Source organism: Mastigoproctus giganteus, chromosome 3 (genome assembly GCF_048544385.1).
Source record: "Mastigoproctus giganteus isolate SK-2022 chromosome 3, ASM4854438v1, whole genome shotgun sequence".
Lineage (NCBI taxonomy): Eukaryota > Metazoa > Arthropoda > Arachnida > Uropygi > Thelyphonidae > Mastigoproctus > Mastigoproctus giganteus.
In genome coordinates, this window is record NC_143577.1 from 83695315 (window position 1) to 83718695 (window position 23381).

The 23381-nt window shown below is 38.0% G+C and overlaps 1 protein-coding gene across 1 annotated transcript in view; it reads left to right on the forward strand.

Moving 5' to 3' along the window:
* LOC150088120 (uncharacterized) overlaps positions 1–23381 on the forward strand; it is a 1786788-nt gene that overhangs the window by 720498 nt on the left and 1042909 nt on the right. Inside the window, exon 17 of the mRNA XM_090370030.1 lies at positions 8392–8490. Within this exon, the coding sequence (XP_090226156.1) occupies positions 8392–8490 (99 nt within the window). The remainder of the gene's footprint in view (positions 1–8391; positions 8491–23381) is intronic.

Here is a 23381-nt window from a genome sequence, read left to right on the forward strand (position 1 = left end):
TCTTAAATCACCACTGGTAATCAGATGTTTGTTCCAATAGAAGCAGTGCAAGAGTCAATATCACCTCTGCCTGTGGCTCTTGTAATCTATTAGTATAGCTTGTTGTTGTTGCTTCTCTAAGATGCTACTGTAGAAAACACTCATCCAATAAATACACAACCCTTGCTAGTGTGTGAGTAACCAACTCACAGTTATGAGTCAATATCTGGAAATTGAAAATCCTCCATTATAAGACATTTGAATTTATTGGTCCACCCTGTTTCTCTTTATAGTTTGTTATTCTCATCACAGTCATTAGGCCTAAACACATTCCTGCTATTTTTGTATTCCTAGTTCTTATGTCACATCAAACTGATCCAGTGTTGCACTGACTACCCATGTCGACTGGGTGTGCTGCCTTAGCTGTAATATGCTTTTTAACTTAGAGCATAACCCCCCCCCCCCAATTCCATACTGTCTGTCCTTTATGTGCACATTGTACTTGCCATATTCAAATTCTGTATATGTTTTGTCTGTGTGACACCATGTCTCTGATATCCCACAATGTCTGCATTTGATGACTTAATCAGTACTTCGTATTCATCAAATTTATATACTATGCCCCTAGTATTAGTATACATGCATGTGTTCTTACTTTTAATTACCTTAACACAGCCAGTGTATTTACTTGTTCCATGATGACCCACAGCCAAGCTTGAAATCCCCAACACCTTGCTTTCTTCACTGTTGCAGGTTCCAATAGACGCAGTGCAAAAGTCAATATCACCTCTGCCTGTGGCTCTTGTTAATTTATTAGTGTGTGCATTTCTCCATGCTATCAGTTTCCTGACTCACCTAACACTGCCTCAGTGGCATCAGCAAATATTTTTGCATCCCTTTTATTTAAGTGTAACCCATCCCTGTAAACAACAGTCTCTCCTGTTAACAAGCATAGACTGCTGTGAAAAATTTCGCCACACTGGCCTTGCACAGTATTTCCAGGTTAAATTGATTGACAAGGCTCTCATTATGTTTCTCTCTCTCTCTCTCTCTCTCTCTCTCTCTCTCTCTCTCTCTCATATGATGTCTGGGCAGGATTGCAGACACTCTTGGATTTAAAGCTAACTCTTATCTTTTTCCCAACGTTGCCCTATACAGTAAGCCCCCGCTATTCGCGGTATCTGTATTCGCGGTTTCGTGTATTCGCGATCGCTGATTTAATATAAAATGAAACCTAAAAAAATGTGAATTTTAAAGCGCCGTGAATATTTTCAGCCATAAAAAACATGGGCGTGGCTAAAATTATCTTTCCTGGTCAAAACAGCGTTCAGTGGGTGAGGGGAGAGGGGTGAAAAAATCGCGAGCGTGGATGTTTCTCGGTAATCCTTGTTCAGTATGTGTTAGTCATGGAAGGTTTCGTCGTTTGCTTTTAATTTATATGCTTATAAACTGAATAAATTTATCAATTTATAAATTGATATGCTTACAAAAATGATAAATCTACCGTTTTGCAGTGTAAAACAGACTTTTTCGAGTGTATTAAAGGAAGAAAGTGACTTTATTGTGGACAAGTTCTTTCTAACCCCTACAAAAATATGGCTACGAATAAAAAGAGAAATGTGAAAATATCGAAGAAGGTGATAACATTAGCGAATAAAATTGAGTTATTAGACAAAATTTCTAATGGTGAAAGTGTCTCCTCAGTGGCAAAACATTATAAAATCAATGAGTCAACGGTACGATCAATCAAGAAATCGGAAGAAAAAATCCGCCGTAGTGTCCGTGAAAACGCGCTAATTGCTTCAAAAATTTGCTCTGTAACTCGTGATGTTAAATTAGAAAAAATGGAAAAAGCTTTAAATCTGTGGATAGAAGACCGAACTCAAAATAAAATTCCGTTAAGTTCACTCATCATTCGCGAAAAGGCAAAACTCCTTTATCAACACTTTAGCGAAACTGGTGATAGCACTGGCGGGATGTTTTTTTTTTGCTAGCAAAGGCGCTGATTTGAAAGATTTGTTTGAAATTTCTAATAAATATTACATTTAATATTAAATTGTTTCTTATTTTCATTTCGATGCCATATGCGTGCATTTCACTATGTACTGTCTATGTACATAGTCATATTATGAAGGTACATATAATACATACATAGACAAAATTTTAGACTAGTTTTTCTTATATATTTCATACTTTGGAATGGAACCCCTTTATTACTATGGGAGCCATAACTCAGTATTCGCGTTTTCGGTATTCACGACATTTCTCAGGAACGTAACCCCCGCGAATAGCGGGGGTTTACTGTACTTCTTAAATAAGCCCTCAGATCTTCTATTCTTGATACATTACTGTCTGTGTATATAACAACATCACCTTTCTTGCCCTTAATAAATGATATTCATTCTACAGTGTTATCTAATTTTGTCTCTGGCAGACATACACTGTTTCTGTTCCACCTATCTGTTTTGCACAATATATATATCTGATTTCTCTGACAATTTGAGTCACTGACAATAACTATCTCCTGTGAGACCAGTGCATTCTGCCTTGGAGATTGCTGCCATGTTGCCTGATGTACAAGTCTGGGCTCTGACATTGAGTTGGGCAGTTGAAAGCTTGATGGGTCTTCCATTTTAATTCTTTTGTGGGCATCTAACCTCATCTTCAAGTTCTCATAAATGCCAATCAGAATGCTGAGTTCTCATCTAATTTCTCACACTCTTTGCACTGAACACACACAAAGAAACTTACAAAATGTTCCACTTGTGCAATGTTTGCACAAGTGGAACATTTTGTAAGGTCATGATTCATAGGAGATCCACCCACGTCAGTTCTCTTACTAACCACAATACTCCTGCTACTTTGAGCCTGTTGCTTTCCTGATGTAGTCTAAGTCATGATTTCCATTTAAATTCAATTTAACTTGAGAATACTACACTAACTGATAGATCTGGTCCTTGAGGTTGTCACCGACATTCTCTCAGATATGCCAGACAAGCTGTACTTGCTACCTGGGAGTCTAAAACGCTGATGGAACTGATATTCGGGTGACACTCAAGTCAAGTGGACCCAATTTCGGCGAAGTCCGGACGGTCTGTGACAACCAAATCCTCTGCTTGCACCTTCACGATGGTGGGACTGTTAGTAATCCTGGGTATAACCTCCATGCACAAGCACATGGTGGGTGACCACCCAGGTGTGAACCAACGTAAGCAGGGGTCGAGGTGTGGCGCCCACACCACATGGAGGAATGCCGCCCCTCTATGTTACCAGGCAGTACTAGGTGGTAGATGACTCATCAACCGGTGAAATACCACCACTTTGCTTATTGGAGGCTTGAAGTGGTGGAACCCATGTTTAGTCTCTAGAGCTAAGTTCCGGTCAACCCTTCCCTATCTCTTCCATCATGCAGTATGATTGATGACTCTTGAGGTTATGATGAACGTTGTGGCGAGATCCAATATTCCTTACATTTCGAGGGTACAGCTCTAAAACGGTTTTCGCAGGCCGGCCGCTAGTTAGTACACCGGACCGAACCTATTGGTAACTCTCTAGGAGGCTTCCGGATCAGCTAGTGTATAATCTTGCTACCTCTACTCTGCCAGATAGTGACTGGAGGGAGTCCGAGTAGTGTGTATGCGGGGAGCATTGTCGAGGCCACGTTATGTCAAGGATCTGGGTATATTCTTCCCACATGTACGCCATATCCAAAAATTTCATTACTTCATACAGCATGTCCCACCCACTTTTTCTTACTATTGAATACACCATGAATTGTCAAACTAATAGAACAAGCTTATCTGCGAAAAGATCTAAACCTCCCAAGGATTTCCTAATTCATTTCACAAATATACGTGGTCTCAATTCTAATCTCAACGATGTCCATTTCCACTTGCAGTCTGCCAAACCCCATGTACTTTTTCTGACAGAATCTCAGTTATCGGTTGATTCAACTACTGTTCATCTCAGATGCCCAAATTATTCGCTGTATGATTCCTTTCGCCTCAAAGGTGGTACTTGTGCATATGTCCGTTCTGATATCCCCTGTCAGAGACTTGGCAATTTGGAATCTCCTCTCTTTGATCTTCTCTGGCTTAAAATCTCTCTACCTCATTGTGTCAAATTCATCTGTTGTCTCTACCGTTCTCCCAACTCCACTAATCACTTGGAGCTCTTTGACTTCCTCTCGTTGCAACTTGACTTTCTCCAGTCCAACTTTCCTAACAGTGAGGTAATTTTCCTTGGTGATTTTAATGTTCACAACTCCAGCTGGCTTCCGTTTTCTAGTCACACCGACCCAGCAGGTCGAGATGCTGAGGCTTTTGCAATTACTAATGACCTAGCACAGATTGTTCATTTACCTACAAGAATACCGGACAATCCGAATCATACAGCCAATACGCTTGATCTTTTTCTCACAAACAACCCTTCTAAGTACACGGTCGAAGTGAGAGGTCCTTTAGGCACTTCAGATCACAACTTGGTGATTGTCTCTTCTCCAATGGAACCTTTATCTCATGGCTATTCCCAACCTCGTGTTGTTTGGCATTACAAGAATGCAAAATGGGATGACCTGCGAGACTTCTTTTCTTCTTTTCCTTGGTCAGATTACTGTTTCAAAACTCCTGATGTCAACTTGCTCAGATCGTGTCAGTGAAATTATTCTTGCAGGAATGGAATCCTTTATCCCACACTCCACTTTAAAATCTCGTCCTTTATCTAAACCTTGGTTTTCCAATAAATGTGCTAAGGCTGTTCAAGAGAAGAATGTTGCATATCGTAATTGGCTTGTTTCTAATTCTTCAGTTTCATTTTCTGCCTACACCAAAGCTCGCAACAATTGTAAAGCAGTTATTAATCAGTCCAAACTAGAGTTTGAACAGGCTAAGAGTAGAAAACTTGCTTCTTGCCCTAATGGTAGCCGAGCATTCTGGTCTCTTGCCAAAGTTATTGGCCGCAACTTTTGCCCATCTCTGCTTCCACCTCTGTCCAAACCAGATGGTTCTGTTGTCACTTCAGCCAAGGATAAAGCTGACCTGCTAGCATCCCATTTTTCTTCCAGCTCATGTATTAATGAACTTGGTAAAACACCTCCCACCATTCCCAACACGGTCCATTCAATGCCTCCTGTGGTCTTCCGTCAAAAGGATATCAGAAGGATTTTGATGAATCTTGATGCTAAGAAAGCTCCAGGTCCTGATGGTATTTCTCCACTTGTTCTCAAAATCTGTGCTCCTGAACTTACTCCTATTCTTTGCCGCCTTTTTTCACTTTCTTATTCCAAAGGTGTTTTTCCTTCTGCTTGGAAATTTGCTCATATCCAGCCAGTTCCTAAAAAGGGTGACAAATCCCTCCCATCCAATTATCGTCCCATTGCAATTACTTCTACTCTTTCTAAAGTAATGGAGAAATCAATTAACCGCCAACTCTTAAACTACCTAGAAACCTTCCGTCTGATCAACGATCGCCAGTATGGATTCCGTCGGTGTCGATCCACTGGTGATATTCTGGCTTATGTTACCCATTTATGGACTACTTCAATGGAAAGGTTCGGTGAAACACAAGCAGTTGCTCTTGACATCTCAAAGGCTTTCGATCGTGTTTGGCATAAAGGTCTTCTAAACAAGCTTCCATCTTATGGTTTGCCAACTGTTTTTAGTAATTGGTTATCCAGTTTTCTCTCTGATCGCTCACTGAGGGTGATGGTAGATGGCTCTCTGTCTTCTAACTTCTCCACTAATGCCGGTGTCCCCCAAGGTTCAGTTCTTTCCCCCACTCTTTTCCTCTTGTATATCAATGACCTTCTTCCATTGACTGGAAATCCTATCCATAGTTTTGCCGATGATAGCACATTGCATTCAACTTTCCATTTTGAGAAACCTTGCCCTGCTCAATCAGCTTCAACTTCTCGAAAATCTGCTACCAATTCCTTAAATGCCGATCTTCAGGTAATTCTCCAGTGGGGCAAAGACAACTTAGTTGATTTCAACCCTTCTAAAACTCAGTCTTGTCTTATATCTCGCAAAAAGGATTCTTCTGCTCCTATGCTTATCTTTAGTGACACTCCAATTTCTAGGCAAAAGGATATATCTCTTTTGGGGATTACCCTGACTTCTAATCTCTCTTGGCACAAGCACATTACAAATATTGCTTCCTCTGCATCTAAAAAACTTGGTTTTCTCTTTCGCTCTCAGCGTTACTTTTCTTCCAAACAGCTGCTCACTCTGTATAAATCGCAAATCCGCCCTGCCATGGAATATTGTTCCCACATTTGGGGTGGTGCCCCCAAAACCTCTCTCAGGCTTCTTGATTCCATTCAGAAGAGGGCAGTTAGGTTAATTAATGATTCATCTCTAACGGAGTCTCTCCACTCGCTTTCTCATAGACGTACTGTTTCTGCTGCATGCCTCTTCTACAGATATTTCCATGGGCACTGTTCTTCTGAATTGGCTTCTATAATTCCCGCTCTCTCTTTCAAAACAGTCCGAACACGTGCCGCCACCAGCCATCATCCATTTACTGTCCAACTTCAAACCCACAGAACCAACTTTTCATCTTCCTCATTTATTCATTCAACTGCCGTTTTCTGGAACAACCTTCCTTCATACGTATTTCCTGAAAATTACAATCTACAGAAGTTCAAGTCCAATGTCAACAAATATCTTCTTTCGTCTTCTCAACCTCCAACCCAAGCACGGTACTAAGTACTATAGGTTCTAATACCTCTCGTGTTTGGGGTTCACATAAAAAAAAAAAAAAAAAAAAAAAAGATACCGAAATGAAATAAGACATATTACGCTATCAAGTTTATGTTATATGTATTGAACTGAACTGTTATGTTCGTTTAAATTAGTTATATCCCTACTAGAAATAAAATTTCTTAGCTTAAAAAAAAAAAAAAAAAACCCAATATATGTGATTAGATTCTTCGAACTGCCTATTTACCACAATTAAAACCCTAAAATTCTGCTACTATGCATTACATTATTAGTTACATGATATATCTGCATAAATGGACATAGTTCCTTATCCATAATTTCTGATGCTGAGTGTTAAATGATTTCTAGTAACCTAATGATTTATGGTGTGATTTGTAGATATCAACCTCAGTGACCTGGGGAGATAATTTATTTCTGTGGTTCACCAGTTTGTTGGTATTTGAATAAAATAATTTATTTGCATAAAATGCATAAAAAAGTAAAGTGCAGCCATTATCAACCCACTGCAGGATGGAAGCCTCCTCAACAATTCATGCTGAGGGAAATGGACCATAATCTGCCACGCTGGTCCAGTGCAGGTTGGCAGATCGACCGTATTCAGTAGTCAGGGGCTTGAACCCCGGTCTACTCAAAGAGCGTGTGCTACTGCACTCCCGCTCCTGCCCACTCGGCTACGGAAAAATGCATACACACACTAATAATATAGATCCTGAAACACCCCAAAATTTTAAAAGAAATAAAAAAATTTCAGTTACTGATAACAACAGTAGGAACTAGTATTGTGATTTCAAAAATAGATTTGCAAAATAAATATAAATTTGTCTATTTCACAAACTTTTTTTCCAATTGTTATCTAGTTTGTGTCAACCAAGTAGTAGTCTAAAGCATTATTTTTATAATGAAATTTAATGGTTTGGAATTGAATCTTAGATCAAATAATCATATAAATCATAAGTCAAGAATCTGTGCAATTCATGTTTTTAAGTGAAAGATTCATAATCCATGAGTTGCTGATATTTCTATGAAAAATAATTCATATAGCCAAGATGTAGAATTTGATTGACTTCGTATTAGTTAAAAATCTATGTGGAATATTGCTTTGGATCATATTTTAAACATCAAAGAAAATATAGAAAAGATACTGTTATTTCTTAATTAATGCATTATATATAACTGGGAGGGCAAGGGCAGCCAGCACCATTGTTCTCCGATGACTAGAAGTTTAAGAAATGTTTTTAAAGAACCACCTTAGTTTTTATATGTTTTATGAATAATATCTTGAGGGAAGATTTATAACTGAAAACACGGTTTTCTTTCATATAAAATTTAATTTTTTAGAAAACACCTTTTTAAAAATACTTTTACAAATGTAATAAACAACAATATTTGTGTATTTGTAATGAATTCCATTTATATACTGATGCACAATTTTTCCTTTACTGATTTAAATTATTACCAGTGTCATAAGTATTTCAGTTCAGAAATTATTAAAATTTCTGAACTGAAATTTTGAGTAGAAGATTAAAATATCTCTTCCTCCTCCTGCAATAGTGTAATAATTACACTGCACAGTGGGATAAATTTAATTTCAGTACTGTGTTAGCATTATTCACTATGGCAAGGAAATAGTAATTTTTAAATTGTAAATGAATTGTCATTTTAATTTAATTTTTTTTTTTTTTTTTAATTTCAGCATGGTTATACTCCTCTTCATCAAGCTGCTCAGCAAGGACACACCCTTATTATTAATCTTCTGTTGGAACATAAAGCATCTCCCAATGTAGTCACCACAGTAAGTTGCTATTTTTTTTATTCCGAAAAACCTTTTGATATTTACATAGATCATTCAAATGAAAGCCACAGAAGTTAAATGAAAGTTGTAGTTCATAAAGAACAAAAATTATGCATGCCAGTCTTCAGTGTAGTCCCCATTATGCTCAAAAGACTTTCATCAATGGTGCACTGATGCCTGGATGCCTTGAAAAAAGAAGTTTAATGGTTGGTTTTAAAGCCATTCATGCACCACTGTCTTGACTTCTTCATCTGACAAGCTTGCTTGGGTTTTATTGGTGCATTAGTGACTAAGGCTATAATGCACTTTATCTGACAAGAAATGACATCCTCTTGGTACATCTTTTAGTAGCCAAAAAGGTGATAATCACATGGAATGAAGTTTGTCAAACATGAAGAATGGGGTAATACCTTAAACTTAATCTGCTGTATCTGATTCACTGTAGTCAAGGGCATTATCATGCTGCAGACACAAACTTGGGGAAAATAAACCATGATGTTTCTTTCAAATTTCTGGCTTTCATTGATTCAGAAACACATCACAGTATTTGTCACTCATCACTGTTTTTCCTCTTTCCAAGTAATGAGCTCAGAATACAGTGAATATCACTTTCCCAGATGATGCTTTGGTATTATAAACATGGTGCTACTCATACTATTTGAATATGGTGAGTACACTGTTTACAGAAAGGATATGTCATATACTTAATGCAAATGCAGTGCTCAGAGTTTCCCCTATTGCTGCTGTAATGTCTGTAAAACAGACATAGGCTAAGTCAGTTGTGTGTGTGTATTATGATGGGCTCTGCTGAAGGGTTGTTGACTAGGCAATTTGATACCAGGGAACGGTGATCATTTGGAAGGCTGATCCCTGGTGCCTATCCTTGCCACAAGGAGGCAGGGCATCTGCAGTTGCTCTTTCTGGGTCCCCACAATTTAAAATAATTCTGAATAATTCTTGGAATCTGAAACTTTCAGTGTGAAAGGACCTGAGGATAGTTAGAGAAATCGGAGGAGAGTGAAAGGTATAGTAAGATTTAGTATTCTAGGAGTATAATTAATATTAGAAGTGTTTTTATTAAGTCTATACACTATGTTTTATAACCATACAAATGTCATTCTATAATGTAACTGTATCACATAGTACATATTGTAACTTAAATTAGTGTACTGGTATTACACAATCTGCAAATAATGTAACATTATTATACTAATATATCTTAGTTTCATGTTGCATTTTTAAATTAAATTAAAATTAAAATCATACTTCAGACTAGAGCAGAAAAGCAAATGAGTCAAAGCAGAGGTAATGCTTTGGCTCGGGGAGAACTGCTGACAGCAGTTCTCTTATGAATCAGTAATTTATAATGTACTCTGCTCGTTGCCTATTTGTGAAGTTCACCGTAGCAGATATAATGTAGTACATTATACAACCAAAAGGAATATCATTGCAAACTACGAAAAGATTAAATGCAAATTCAGCATTCTGATGGGCAAATATGAGAGCTTGAAGAACAGGGTTGATGCCTTTAAAGGTATTAAAATGGGAGATCCATTTCAGCTGCCCAGCTCAATGCAAGAGCCTGTGCTTGAGCATTAGATAACACAATGACAACCTAAGCAGAGAATGCTGGTCCCATTGGAGGAGGCCATCGCTTGTGACCCTGTTATGAGGGAAATATGTTGTGTAAAAAAAATGGATTGTGTAATTGCTATGGAAGAAAGAGAAGCAACGTTTCAAAAACCAGGAGAAGGGATGATATGTGAGCTGCCATTATCTATAAAGTATGCAAAGGTGTAATCAGCTGATGAATCAAACAAATCTTTATTCAACTCAAATCTTTTGCTATGTTTTGCAGATGGACACTTGTATTGCTGGAATTTATTAGTTAAAAAATGTTTGCTTGTATCTTGAGTTTAATGAAGACAGCATGTTCTTTTTTTTTAATCAAAAAATAAAAGCCTGGGTGGTTGCAGTTTTTTCCATTTCTTTATTCTTGTTGCTTTCTGATAAAGAATGTCTTGAAGTTGCCTTAAAATCATGGTTTCATCCATTTGTTTAATCCAGATCCGTTTAATCTGAATTAACTGAATTGACTTCCAATTTGTATATGTTTAATCAGATGCAAATTGGAAGTCCGATGCAATGGGAGTAAGACCAGGAATTCTGTAAAATACAAGAGCTTAAGTTTTATTTCCTCTTGTGAGCTGTCTCTCAAGATACTCTAGTTGCAATTTTTCATTGAGAGAATTGGCTCACTCCTGACATTTGCACATCTAGAAATAAGCATGTTTATATCACCGATGAGAAAAGTTAGAATATTAGAGGAATGGTAACATGAAAGCCAAGCCTCAATTTCATTTCTATATTTCTGCATATGACTAGGTAGTACATAAATAATGCAGGTTTGGATTTAAAAAATTCCATATTCAAAAGTGGCATGCTGACCTTCAAAGTGATCTCAACTGCTTTTTTTTTACATGTCCAGATGATATGGACTACAGTGGAGTGATCTGATTATCAACAGTTACTCTTCATGTATTTGCCATATAAGAATCTCCAGATAAAGGAGCGACTGAATGGCAGTGATCATAATATATTGAGTTGGGATTTACTTAAGGGTTTAAATACTATCAGGGGGAAAAGGAAGGTATGTTGCTTCTGTAAAGGTGATTATAATGGCCTTAGACAGTTCCTAAATTCTTTTCAGTGGGACCAAATGGTGATGCTACCAACATGCAAATTCAAAATGGGAACTATTCAGGGAAGTAATCGTTGTAGCTACTAAACTTTTTATGCAAATTAAGCAATACTGTTCAAGGTTTAGAGCTAAATGGATGTCGCATGAATTGAATTGACTAGTGACAGAGAAGAAAAATACACAGAATGATTATAAATTATCAGGAAACACAAAATACAATAAATACACACTAGTTTGCAATCAAGTCATTAAGGGGACATCAGGCTGAGGAGAAGTCATCATGAGAAGTCTTTGAGTAAGGAAGCAAATAAAAGAAGGAAAGGGATAAATCACATTGACCAATTAGATTTAAAAGATATAACTATTGATGATCCTGTTTAGTTGGTGAAAAACTAATTAAATATTTTGCCTCTATATTCATAAACAAAGAAGTTTTTAGGGAACACCAGAAGTACACCAAGTTATAAGTGGGAAATAATGATATTGTGATAGCTGAAAAGAAAGTGGAAGAGAAATTGAAGTAAATAAACAAGAAAATAAGGACCTGGAACTGAAGAAATCTATCGATTATATTAAAAGAAGCAGAAAAATAGGTCAGTAAACCCATGGCCATAATTATAAGAACATCCTTGAATTCATGTGAAATCCCTACATATTGGGCCTGTGCAAATGTGTCAATCCTATTCACAAAAGGGATTGAAGGGTGAATTAATTACAGACCTGTAAGCTTGACTTCTGTTCCAGAGAAAATAATGGAATCAGTAGTTGCAAAATCCTCTTGAAAGGAATGCAGTTATAGAAAAATCACAGAATAGATTTGTTAAGGGGAGATATTGTCTGACCAGTCTGATTAACTACTATAATGGAGTGATGAATGAACTGGATACAAAAAATAAATTTTGACATCATATACGTTGATTTCTCTAAAATGTTTGATGCTGTTCCACATGAAATGCTGCTGTTCAGATTGGAGCAGCATAGAATTATCAGCACATTACTGCTATGGATAATGGTGTGTGTGTGTGAGAGAGAGAGAGAGAGAGAGAGAGAGAGAGAGAGAGAGAGAGAGAGAGAGAGAGAGAGAGAGATGGGGATTTAACGGCACATAAGCTGCTGTGGCTATAATGCACCTAGTTTGATTATGTGTCAGAAGACAGAGGGTGGTTATAAATGGGCACTACTCTTATTTGGTTAATGTTAGTAGTGGAGTCCCACAGAGTTCAGTGTTTTGGTCCTTACTGTTTTAAAATTTTATTAAGGACACTGATGAAGCTATATGGAGGTTGTCTATAAGTTTGCAGATGATAAAAAGGTTGGAAGGGTGGTTAATGATGGGAATCAAGGGACACTATTGCAACAAGACTAGAAAAATTAGACAGGTAGGCTGAGAAGTGGCATTTGAGCTTTGACATTGATCATTATAAGGTGTTGGATATGGAGAGCAGTAATCTCATAATAACATATCACTTGGGTGCTGCCACACTCAAGATGATTGGAGAGTGATAGAGATCTAGAGGTAATTGTAAAGTCCAGATAAAGTTCTCTGTGCATTGCAGATAGGCTGTTAGAACAACTCATGGGTTTTTGTCAATGATTTACAGAAACCTGACCAGCACAAGTAAGGATATGATTATTCCATTGTATACGGCAATGGTTAGGGCACATTTTGAATATTGTTCAGCCAGAGTAATAAATGTTATGAAAAGATATTCTTATATATCTCTCATATTGTGGAATTAACTTTGCAACTGTGGTGGCATGTTTGCATTATCCGGGTACCTGCTTGCCCACAGATGATGAAGCCAACTAGCTTCAAAATGGTGCCATCTGGGTGGTGGTGCCGCCCACTGAGAATAAATAATAGTAGTCTCCTCTACTATAGAAGAATTATTTATTCAAAGTAGTGCGATACTTGATATCTCATTGGAAAGGTAGCCACAATATGAGATAAAATTAAACAATGCCTTTACACTACATATGTAGTTAAATTTATGGGTTGACTATGGTGTATCTACATTGATGTTATATAGTAAATTTTTATGTATAGATTTTGAAAATAATTTGGAAAATTTCACATCATGTCACAATTTCTGCATTTACTGGTTTTTGTGTTTATCCATAATATCCTTAGTACAAATTAAGGATTTAGATATGAAACTGATCAATTGTATAATCTTAAAATAATAATCTTAGGGCTGGGTGTCTGTCTGTTTGCCTTCCAACTCTCTCTTTCAGTAACTGAAAGTCAGTTGTAGTGTGAGCATGTGTACAATTTATCTGTGTAGGTATTGCAAGTTGTTTTACTTCTGTGTTTTACTTAGCATTTTATTGTTAAAATGTTTAGGTAGAAGCAAAGGAAGTGTCTGAATCACACTGGCAATTTTTGCTCTCTCTCTCTCTCTCTCTCTCTCTCTCTCTCTCTCTCTCTCTCTCTCTCTCTCTCTCTCTCTCTCTGTAGTAGTAGTAGTAGTAGTGGCATGTGATGCAAGAAAGCAAATGTATGAGCTTATGCAGCATCAGCCAAAAAAAAAAAAAAAAAAAATCACACCATTCCCTCCAAATGCCTGTCCAGTTCCTCCTTAAATTTATTCAAGCTATCAACTTCCACAATGACAGATGGAAGTTTGTTCCAGCAATTAACCATCCGCTGGCTAAAGGCAAATTTCCGCACATCTATTCTACATCTGTCTTTTCTTAATTTGAATTTATGCCCCCTTAGGTTCGTAATCTGAACAAGTGGAAGGATCCCATCAGAATTCAGCATGCTCAATCCATTCAAGGCCTTATATACTTCAATCAGATCACCGCGCAGGTGCCTAGTCTCCAGCCACTGCAATTTGCAGAACTTAAGCCTCTCTTGGTAAGAGGAACCCTTCATTCCCCTCACCAATCTTGTTGCCCTTCTCTGTACCCGCTCAAGTAAATCTACATCCTTCCTAAAATGAGGTCTCCAGACCTGTACGCAGTACTCAAGGCGTGGCCTGACCATTGCCTTATACAGAGGGATAATCACCTCCTTTTCCCTGCTAGCAAAATTCCTATATATCATTGACAAAACCCATGACCTGCCCTAGCAGCCTGTCTGCATTGCTCAGAGAACTTCATATCTGACTGCACAATTACTCCCAGGTCTTTTTCATTTTATACCACCTTAAGTGTAGTACCACACATTTGGTACGTTTCTCTGGGGTTATTTCTAACCATATGCAGTACTTTGCATTTGTCAAGGTTAAACTTCAGTTGCCACTTCTTAGCCCATCTCTCCAATTTATCTAGATCCTGTTGCAGTAGCAGACTGCCATTACTGTCATTAACAACCCTGCCAACCTTTGTATCATCTGCAAACTTCGACATTAAGCCTGATATACCTTCATCAATATCATTGATAAATATACAAAACAACAGTGGACCTAACACCGAACCCTGTGGGACTCCACTAATAACATTAGTCCAAGAAGAGCAGCACCCATTGATTACCACCCTGTGTCTTCTCGCACTTAACCATCCTTTTATTCATTGTAGCAACTTACCCTTAATACCATTCTGCTCCAATTTGTACAATAGTCTTCCATGCGCAACAGTGTCAAAAGCTTTCCTGAAATCCAAATATATGATATCAAAATTGTTTTTTGCATCCAGTTCCTTTGTAACCACATCATAATATCCTATCAAATTTGTCAGACAAGACTTTCCCTTAAACAAACCCATGCTGTGGCTGAATTATTGCTGCAGTCTTGTCTAGATGATCCTGCAATGCATCTTTAACCAGCGACTCCATTATTTTACCCGGAACAGAAGTTAAACTAACTGGTCTGTAATTACTCGTGTCACCTTTCGATCCCCCTTTGTGAATTGGGGATACATTTGCACATCTCCAATCCGTGGGAACCTCCCCTGAGTCCAAGGATGCTCTCATAATTATGGCTAAGGGTTTGCTTAGTTGCCTTGCCGCCTCCTTTAATATAACTGGATAGATCCCATCCACCCCAGGTGCTTTTCTTACGTTTAACTTCAACAATTTCTCTTCCACTTTGCTCTCAGTTATTACAAAATCATTAAGCACCCTGCTACAATTTGATAACCTTCTGCCATTTTCAAACCTTAATAATTCCTCACGTGTGAATGTAGATGCAAAATACTCATTCAGTTTGTTTGCTATCTGAGCAGGATCATCAACAGTCGAACCATCGATGTCAAGTGGACCAATCATATTCATCCCCTTCCTTTTAGAGTTTATATAAGTAAAGAAATCCCTGCTGTTTTTCTTAGCATCTTTTGCCAAGGATTTCTCGTAATCTGCCTTCGCCTGCCGAACCTCCTTTGTGACCTGATTACAGATTAACTTATATCTGCCATAGGCTTCTGAGTCGCTTCTGTGTGTGTGAGAATGGTTTACAACAAAAACTCAGAGGAAGAAAATCTGCTGTATTTATAATCTTTAGTGTTTATAAATATCTGCATGACAGAAATAGCAGGGATGTCTGGAAAAAGCAAGCATCTGCTTTTTCCAGACATCTAACAACATTTGCAATAAAGCCTGTTCCACATAACAAAGACCTGTTAATATTGGAGTCCCCAGAAATCTTGGTTTAATGGAAGCTGCAATGAATATATCAAGGATTCTTGTGTTGAGGACTTTTTTGTTGGCCCATCCACCTCAACAGATTTGAAGAAAGTTGTGAGTGACAGATCTCAGTTGTGTGTTGGTCCATCTGGTTTGCCATGGCATCTGTATTTCAGTGTGTATCGTGATATTTTTGTTATTCGCTTTGTGGCGAGGTTTTTTGTTTATAAAAAAAGCAGACTTTTGTTTTTAAATACGTGTTGAAAACAGTATTAAAAATTCCACTAAACACTTGCCTCTCATTTTAAAATTGATCACGATTGGTCAAATTTTTGATTCTTTGATTTTCTTGCAGATCCTTCTACTTTAAGAGTTCCTCTTCAGCATCCTGCAATAATCAGCCATCATGCTAACATTCTGCTGTCCCTTGTACCTCATCTCCATATCTTTAATGTTCACTTAAAACCTCTTATCCTGTTCTTCACTAATACTTCCTAGATTTTCTGGGAAGTAGTCGATGCGGGAGTGTAAAAAATCTACCTTGACACTCATTGCAGCCCAGCTTCTTGAAGTTTTCCAACATATTTGCAACTATATTCTTGTAGTCTGGATCCTTGTTATTCCCTCAGAGCCGACCAGGCTAGCTGGATGGGTAAAGTGCCTACCTAGCAACCCAAAGGTCGCAGGTTCGAATCCCGCCTCGGGCTTGGATCAAAGTACTGCAAAAACCTTGGGAGGTGCATTATGGCCACAGAAGCCGATGCGCCAACAACTACTACCAAAAAAAAAAAAAAAAAATTCCTTCAGAAGTTCTCAACAACAGGCCTGAAGCTAATACATGGTTGTATTAGCTTCAGGTCTGTTGAATAAAAGTTTCTCTTTTATTCATAGTTCCCTCAGAATCTCTGTCCCTCGTAAGATTGCAAATTTGAGGTCCAACAAAAATACCTTGTTTTAGCTTTTCTTGGGTGATTGATGGGAATTTAGCACAAAGGTAGTTGAAGCAGAGACCTTCCTGAGGTAAAGCTTTCACAAACTGTTTCATTAAACCCAGTTTGATGTTGCTTGATCCATGCAACAAACTGCCTCTCTTTGGCCAGACCTTGACACTCCAGTACTTACTCCTTTCCTGGCTGTCCCACTCACATAAAAAGCAAGGCATTTTTGTGCAGTCAGATTGCATGTCCAAGTAACATGCCTATTACTTTAAAATCAGTGCAGACCAACCAACTATGTTGGCCATACTTAATATCTGTGAATAACTTCTTTAAGTTCTCATATGTTTCTGCACAGAGTGAACTACTGAAATTCACCAATATTTATTTCCATTTTGGAGTAACTCACCTTGGAGACTCCTCTTTGATGAGCCGATAAAAAGTTTTCACTGTGTAGGATTGTAACCGTTAGTTCATTAAGTCATTTATATTACTGCAAAAAACAATAGAATCATCCTCAGAAAAGTAGGGGACTAGTTCTCATTCTCTGTGTCTGTATCATGAGAAAAACATCCTGCATGCTAGAAGATTTTTTGACTTAAGTCAAAACCAAGAACCAAGGCATTCAGCAGATTCCTTTGATAAATTTAAATCTCTTACCAAATGAAGTTTGTGCTGTGAATACAGTTGAGAGCTGGACTCAATGTCTGAAGGCATGTAGACTTCAGTTTCATCGTCAGAAGTTGCACTCTCTGCTGCCACATTCTTCAATATAAATGGAGGGCATAGAATCAGCAGGTTATCTCCATGTCGAAGTGGTCTAATGGCAGAAGCCCTTCTTACTCTTTGCATCGTATCACCTCTTGTTGACTAAGCAAACATAACAGTTATCACAGTGGTTTGTAGGTTTCTGCCAATTCATGGGAATTGCAAATGGCATATCCTTTATTTTTTACCATTTCCCACAATCTCAATGCTTCAATACAGGTTTGCAAACTTTAAGTGGAGCTCATTGTTTATCTTGGTCACTGAGTTTCACTCCAAAATGAGCATAATGCACAGTTTTTTTTTTTAACAAATTTTGTAATGTCTTTGCTTGAGGACTATGTAACTTTCACAAATATAATAAAATAAGTTCAAATTGTTCAAACACTTGCATGAAGACATTTTATTCACTTTTCAGCACAATGTTGTTTTGTTATTTGGTTTTTAGGAGCATTAGCAACTAAGGCCATATTGCTCCGGGGATATGCGGTGGTCATTCCCTGACCTTTCTGCAGCCTCCGTATTTGGTGGTCACGGGCTCGAACCCCAGTCTAATCAAGAAGCATGTGCTACGCCTGCGCTCCTGCTCACCTGGTTATGGTGGCACCTTTTTCAGCACAAGTTTGACATGATAACCTCAAAAATAAACAGGTCACACTGATAAATACTGCTGCATGGAGATCTCAAGGTCAAGAAACAAATTACTGAAGGCAGTGTTATCAACATGTGAAGATTTAGTTTACAAATTCCCAGCATTGCTCCTAACTTAATACTTTCAATAATATGACTCATGGCATCAACTTGTGATTTGTGAAAAAATGGTACATGGTAGTAAAAATTAATAACATTTCTGAAATCAGTGTAAACAACTGATTTAAAAGCAGTTTTTAGTTTACAGACATCAAAAACCATGCAGAGTGGTGTAATCAGGTTGAGGACTTTTTTTTTTTTTTTTCAGTACCACTTTTTTGTGGTACTGAAACATCACATTGCAACTTTATGTCAGGATGAAGAAAGAGAAAAAAACAAACAAAAAAAAAAAGGGACAGTTTTATCCTTAAATCTGGTTTGCCATTCAATCTATATTTATACTCATTTCTGAAGACAAGAAACTAATTTTGCACTTCTAGGTTGTAACTTGCTACAGTCATGAATGTTGGGTGATAAAAAGATCATATGATTATTTATATATTTTCTAAGGACCAGTATTTCTTTTTCAAGAACACTGGTACTGGGCCACAGAAAACACATTGGTAAATGGTAGTTGTTCTTCTTTTTTTTATTTATTTATTTTTTTTTGTGTAGCCCCCAAACACGAGAGGTATTAGAACCTATAGTACTTAGTACTGTGTTTAGGTTGAAGGTTGAGAAGACAAAAGAAGATATTTGTTGACATTGGACTTGAACTTCTGTAGACTGTAATTTTCAGGAAATACGTATGAAGGAAGGTTGTTCCAGAAAATGGCAGTTGAATGAATAAATGAGGAAGATGAAAAGTTGGTTCTGTGAGTTTGCAGTTGGACAGTAAATGGATGTTGGCTGGTGCCGGCATGTGTTTGGACTGTTTTGAAAGAGAGAGAGAGAGAGAGAGAGAGAGAGAGAGAGAGAGTGGCAATTAAAGAAGCCAATTCAGAAGAACAGTGCCCATGGAAATATCTGTAGAAGGACTTGCAGCAGAAACAGTCTATGAGACAGCGAGTGGAGAGACTCTGTTAGAGATGAATCATTAATTAACCTAACTGCCCTCTTCTGAATGGAATTAAGAAGCCTGAGAGAGGTTTTGGGGGCACCACCCCAGATGTGGGAACAATATTCCATGGCAGGGCGGATTTGCGATTTATACAGAGTGAGCAGCTGTTTGGAACAAAAGTAATGCTGAGAGCGAAAGAGAAAACCAAGTTTTTTAGATGCAGAGGAAGCAATATTTGTAATGTGCTTGTGCCAAGAGAGATTAGAAGTTAGGGTAATCATCAAAAGAAATATATCATTTTGCCTAGAAATCGGAGTGTCATCAAAGATAAGCATAAGAGCAGAAGAATCCTTTTTGCGAGATATAAGACAAGACTGAGTTTTTGAAGGGTTGAAATCAACTAAGTTGTCTTTGCCCCACTGAAGAATTACCTGAAGATCGGCATTTAAAGAATTGGTAGCAGATTTTCGAGAAGTTGAAGCTGATTGAGCAGGGAAAGTTTTCTTAAAATGGAAAGTGGAATGCAATGTGCTATCATTGGCAAAACTATGGATAGGATTTCCAGTCAATGGAAGAAGGTCATTAATATACAAGAGGAAAAGAGTGGGGGAAAGAACTGAACCTTGGGTAACACTAGCATTGGTGGAGAAGTTAGAAGACAGAGAGCCATTTACCATCACCCTTATTGAGCGATCAGAGGGAAAACTGGATAACCAATTACAAAAAACAGTTGGAAAACCATATGATGGAAGCTTGTTTAGAAGACCTTTATGCCAAACATGATCGAAAGCCTTTGAGATGTCAAGAGCAACTACTTGCATTTCACCGAACCTTTCCATTGAATTAGTCCATAAATGGGTAACATAAGACAGAATATCGCCAGTGGATCGACACTGACGGAATCCATACTCACGATCATTGATTGGACTGAAAGTTTCTAGGTAGTTTAAGAGTTGGTGGTTAATTGATTTCTCCATTACTTTAGAAAGAGTAGATGTAATTGCAATGGGACGATAATTGGATTGGAGGGATTTGTCACCCTTTTTAGGAACTGGCTGGATATGAGTAAATTTTAAAACAGAAGAAAAAACACCTTTGGAATAAGAAAGTGAAAAAAGGCGGCAAAGAATAGGAGTAAGTTCAGGAACACAGGTTTTCAGAACAAGTGGAGAAATACCATCGAGACCTGGAGCTTTCTTAGCATCAAGATTTGTCAAAATCCTTCTGACATCCTTTTGATGGAAGACCACAGGAGGCATTGAATGGAGTGTGTTGGGAATGGTGGGAGGTGTTTTACCAAGATCATTAATAAATGAGTTGGTAGAAAAATGGGATGCTAGCAAGTCAGCTTTATCCTTGGGTGAAGTGACAACAGAACCATCTGGTTTGGACAGAAGTGGGAGCAGAGATAGGCAAAAGTTGCAGCCAATAGCTTTGGCAAGAGACCAGAATGCTTGGCTACCATTAGGGCAAGAAGCAAGTTTTCTATTCTTAGCCTGTTCAAAATCTAGTTTAGACTGATTAATAACTGCTTTACAAGTGTTGCGAGCCTTGGTGTAGGCAGAAAATGAAACTGAACAATTAGAATATGCCAATTACGATATGCAACGTTCTTCTCTTGAACAGCCTTAGCACATTTATTGGAAAACCAAGGTTTAGATAAAGGACGCTATTTTAAAGGACGATACTTGCTGGGCGATATGTTCCAGCAAGTATCCACCCGATGGCTAAAGGCAAATTTCCGCACATCTGTTCTACATCTATCCTTTCTTAATTTGAATTTATGCCCCCTTACCTTCGTAATCTGAACAATGGAAGGATCCCATCAGAATTCACCGTGCTCAACCCATTCAAGGCCTTATACACCTCAATCAGATCACTGCACAGGTGTCTAGTCTCCAGCCACTGCAATTTGCAGAACTTAAGCCTCTCTTGGTAAGAGGATCCCTTCATTCCCCTCACCAATCTTGTTCTCTGTACATGCTCAAGCAAATCTACATCCTTCCTGAAATGAGGCCTCCAGACCTGTACGCAGTACTTAAGGTGTGGCCTGACCATTGCCTTATACAGAGGGACAATCACCTCCTTTTCCCTGCTAGCAAAATTCCTATATATCATTGACAAAACCCCCATGACCTGCCTTGGCAGCCTGTCTGCATTGCTCAGAAAACTTCATATCTGACTGCACAATTACTCCCAGGTCTTTTTCATTTCCTACCACCTTAAGTGTAGTACCACACAGTTGGTACATTTCTCTGGGGTTACTTCTACCCATATACAGTACTTTGCATTTGTCAACGTTAAACTTCAGTTGCCACTTCTTAGCCCATCTGCCCAAATTATCTAGATCATGTTGCAGTAGCACACTGCAACAGGATCTAGATAATTGGCTGTATGATTAGGATTGTCTTGTATTCTTGTAGGTAAATGAACAATCTGTGCAAGGTCATTAGTAATTGCAAAAGCTTCAGCATCTTGACCAGCTGAGTCAGTGTGAGTAGAAAATGGAAGCCAGCTGGAGTTGTGAACGTTAAAATCATCAAGGAAAATTACCTCACTGTTAGGAAAGTTGGACTGGAGAAAGTCAAGTTGCAAAGAGAGGAAGTCAAAGAGCTACAAGTGATTAGTGGAGCTGGGAGAATGGTAGAGACAACAGATGAATTTGGCAGAATGAGGTAGAGAGATTTTAAGCCAGAGAAGATCAAAGAGAGGAAATTCCAAATTGGCAAGTCTCTGACAGAGAATATCAGAATGGACATATGCACAAGTACCACCTTTGAGGCGAAAGGAATCATAGAGGGAATAATTTGGGCATCTGAGATGAGCAGTAGTTGAATCAACCGATAACTAAGATTCTGTCAGAAAAAAAAAAAAAAAAAAATGAGGTTTGGCAGACTGCAAGTGGAAATGGACATCGTTAAGATTAGAACTGAGACCACATATATTTATGAAATGAATTAGGAAGTGTTTAAGAGGTTTAGATCTTTTCACAGATAAGCTTGCTTTATTAGTTTGACAATTCATGGTGTATTCGATAGTAAGAAAAAGTGGGTGGCACATGCTGTATGAAGTAATGAAATTTTTGGATATGGCGTACACATGGTAAGAATATACCCAGATCCTTGACATAATGTGGCCTTGCCAATGCCCCCCCCTTCCTGCATACACACTATTCGGACTCCCTCCAGTCACTATCTAGCAGAGCAGAGGTAACAAGATTATACACTAGCTGATCCGGAAGCCTCGTAGAGAGTTAGCAATAGGTTCGGTCAGGTGTACTAACTAGTGGCTGGCCTGCAGACACCGTTTTAGAGCTGTACCCTCAAAATATAAGGAATATTGGATCTCGCCATGATGAACATCATGGCGAGAAAGTCATCAATCGTACTGCATGATGAAAGATATGGGAAAGGGTGATTTAAGGTTCTGGGTGATTTAAGAATATTCTCCTCTATGGTGAATTTCCCTCCCAATTTCTTCAATCAATAAAGGACAAATTGAAATATCGTCATTATTCTACACTTCTGTTTGGGACGGGTTGAGTCCCTATTTAGATATCGTCATCCATTGTTGTCAATCTTTTGAATCTTGCATCATTTGTTGATAATTCGGAAAACCTGTGTTTTCCTTTAGGTATTGGAGCCATTCTCTTTTGGGACTTCCTGGTTTACCTGTTCAAACCAGTGAAGTTGTTTTTTGTAGATCTGCTCTATTATTCTGTGTCCAAAATTTAGATCTCTCCTTACTTGTTCATTAGTTTTATGTTCTCTCCAATTTGTTTCCTTAAGCATTTTCCTTAAGGATACTATCATTTGCTTTATCATTCTTCATTTGGCTAATTTCTTTCTGAACTTCTTTTGTTATCAAGGGTGCTTTATCTCTTCTGTTAAAAATATGGAAAGATTATTTGGTAATATTCTTTCCATATTTTTTAAATTTCTTGTGTGTTTCTTGTTTATTTTTCGTCGTCAGTGTTTTCGGGATATATGTTATAGAGAGTTCCTTTATAACCCTGTAAGTTGTTATAGAGTTGGGACGTTTATTTGCCTCTTCACACTGCTTTGCTTTGTCTTCCAACCATTTCCTTTTAGCAGCTTTACATAGGTTGTCTATTTTGTTTTTCAGGGTTTTATATTTTTCCCTTTTTTTCTTGACTATTTTCTTTGTTTAGGAGGTTTTTCATTTGTCTTTTTTCCATCCATACATCTAAAATTTCTGCTGTAATCCAAGGATTAT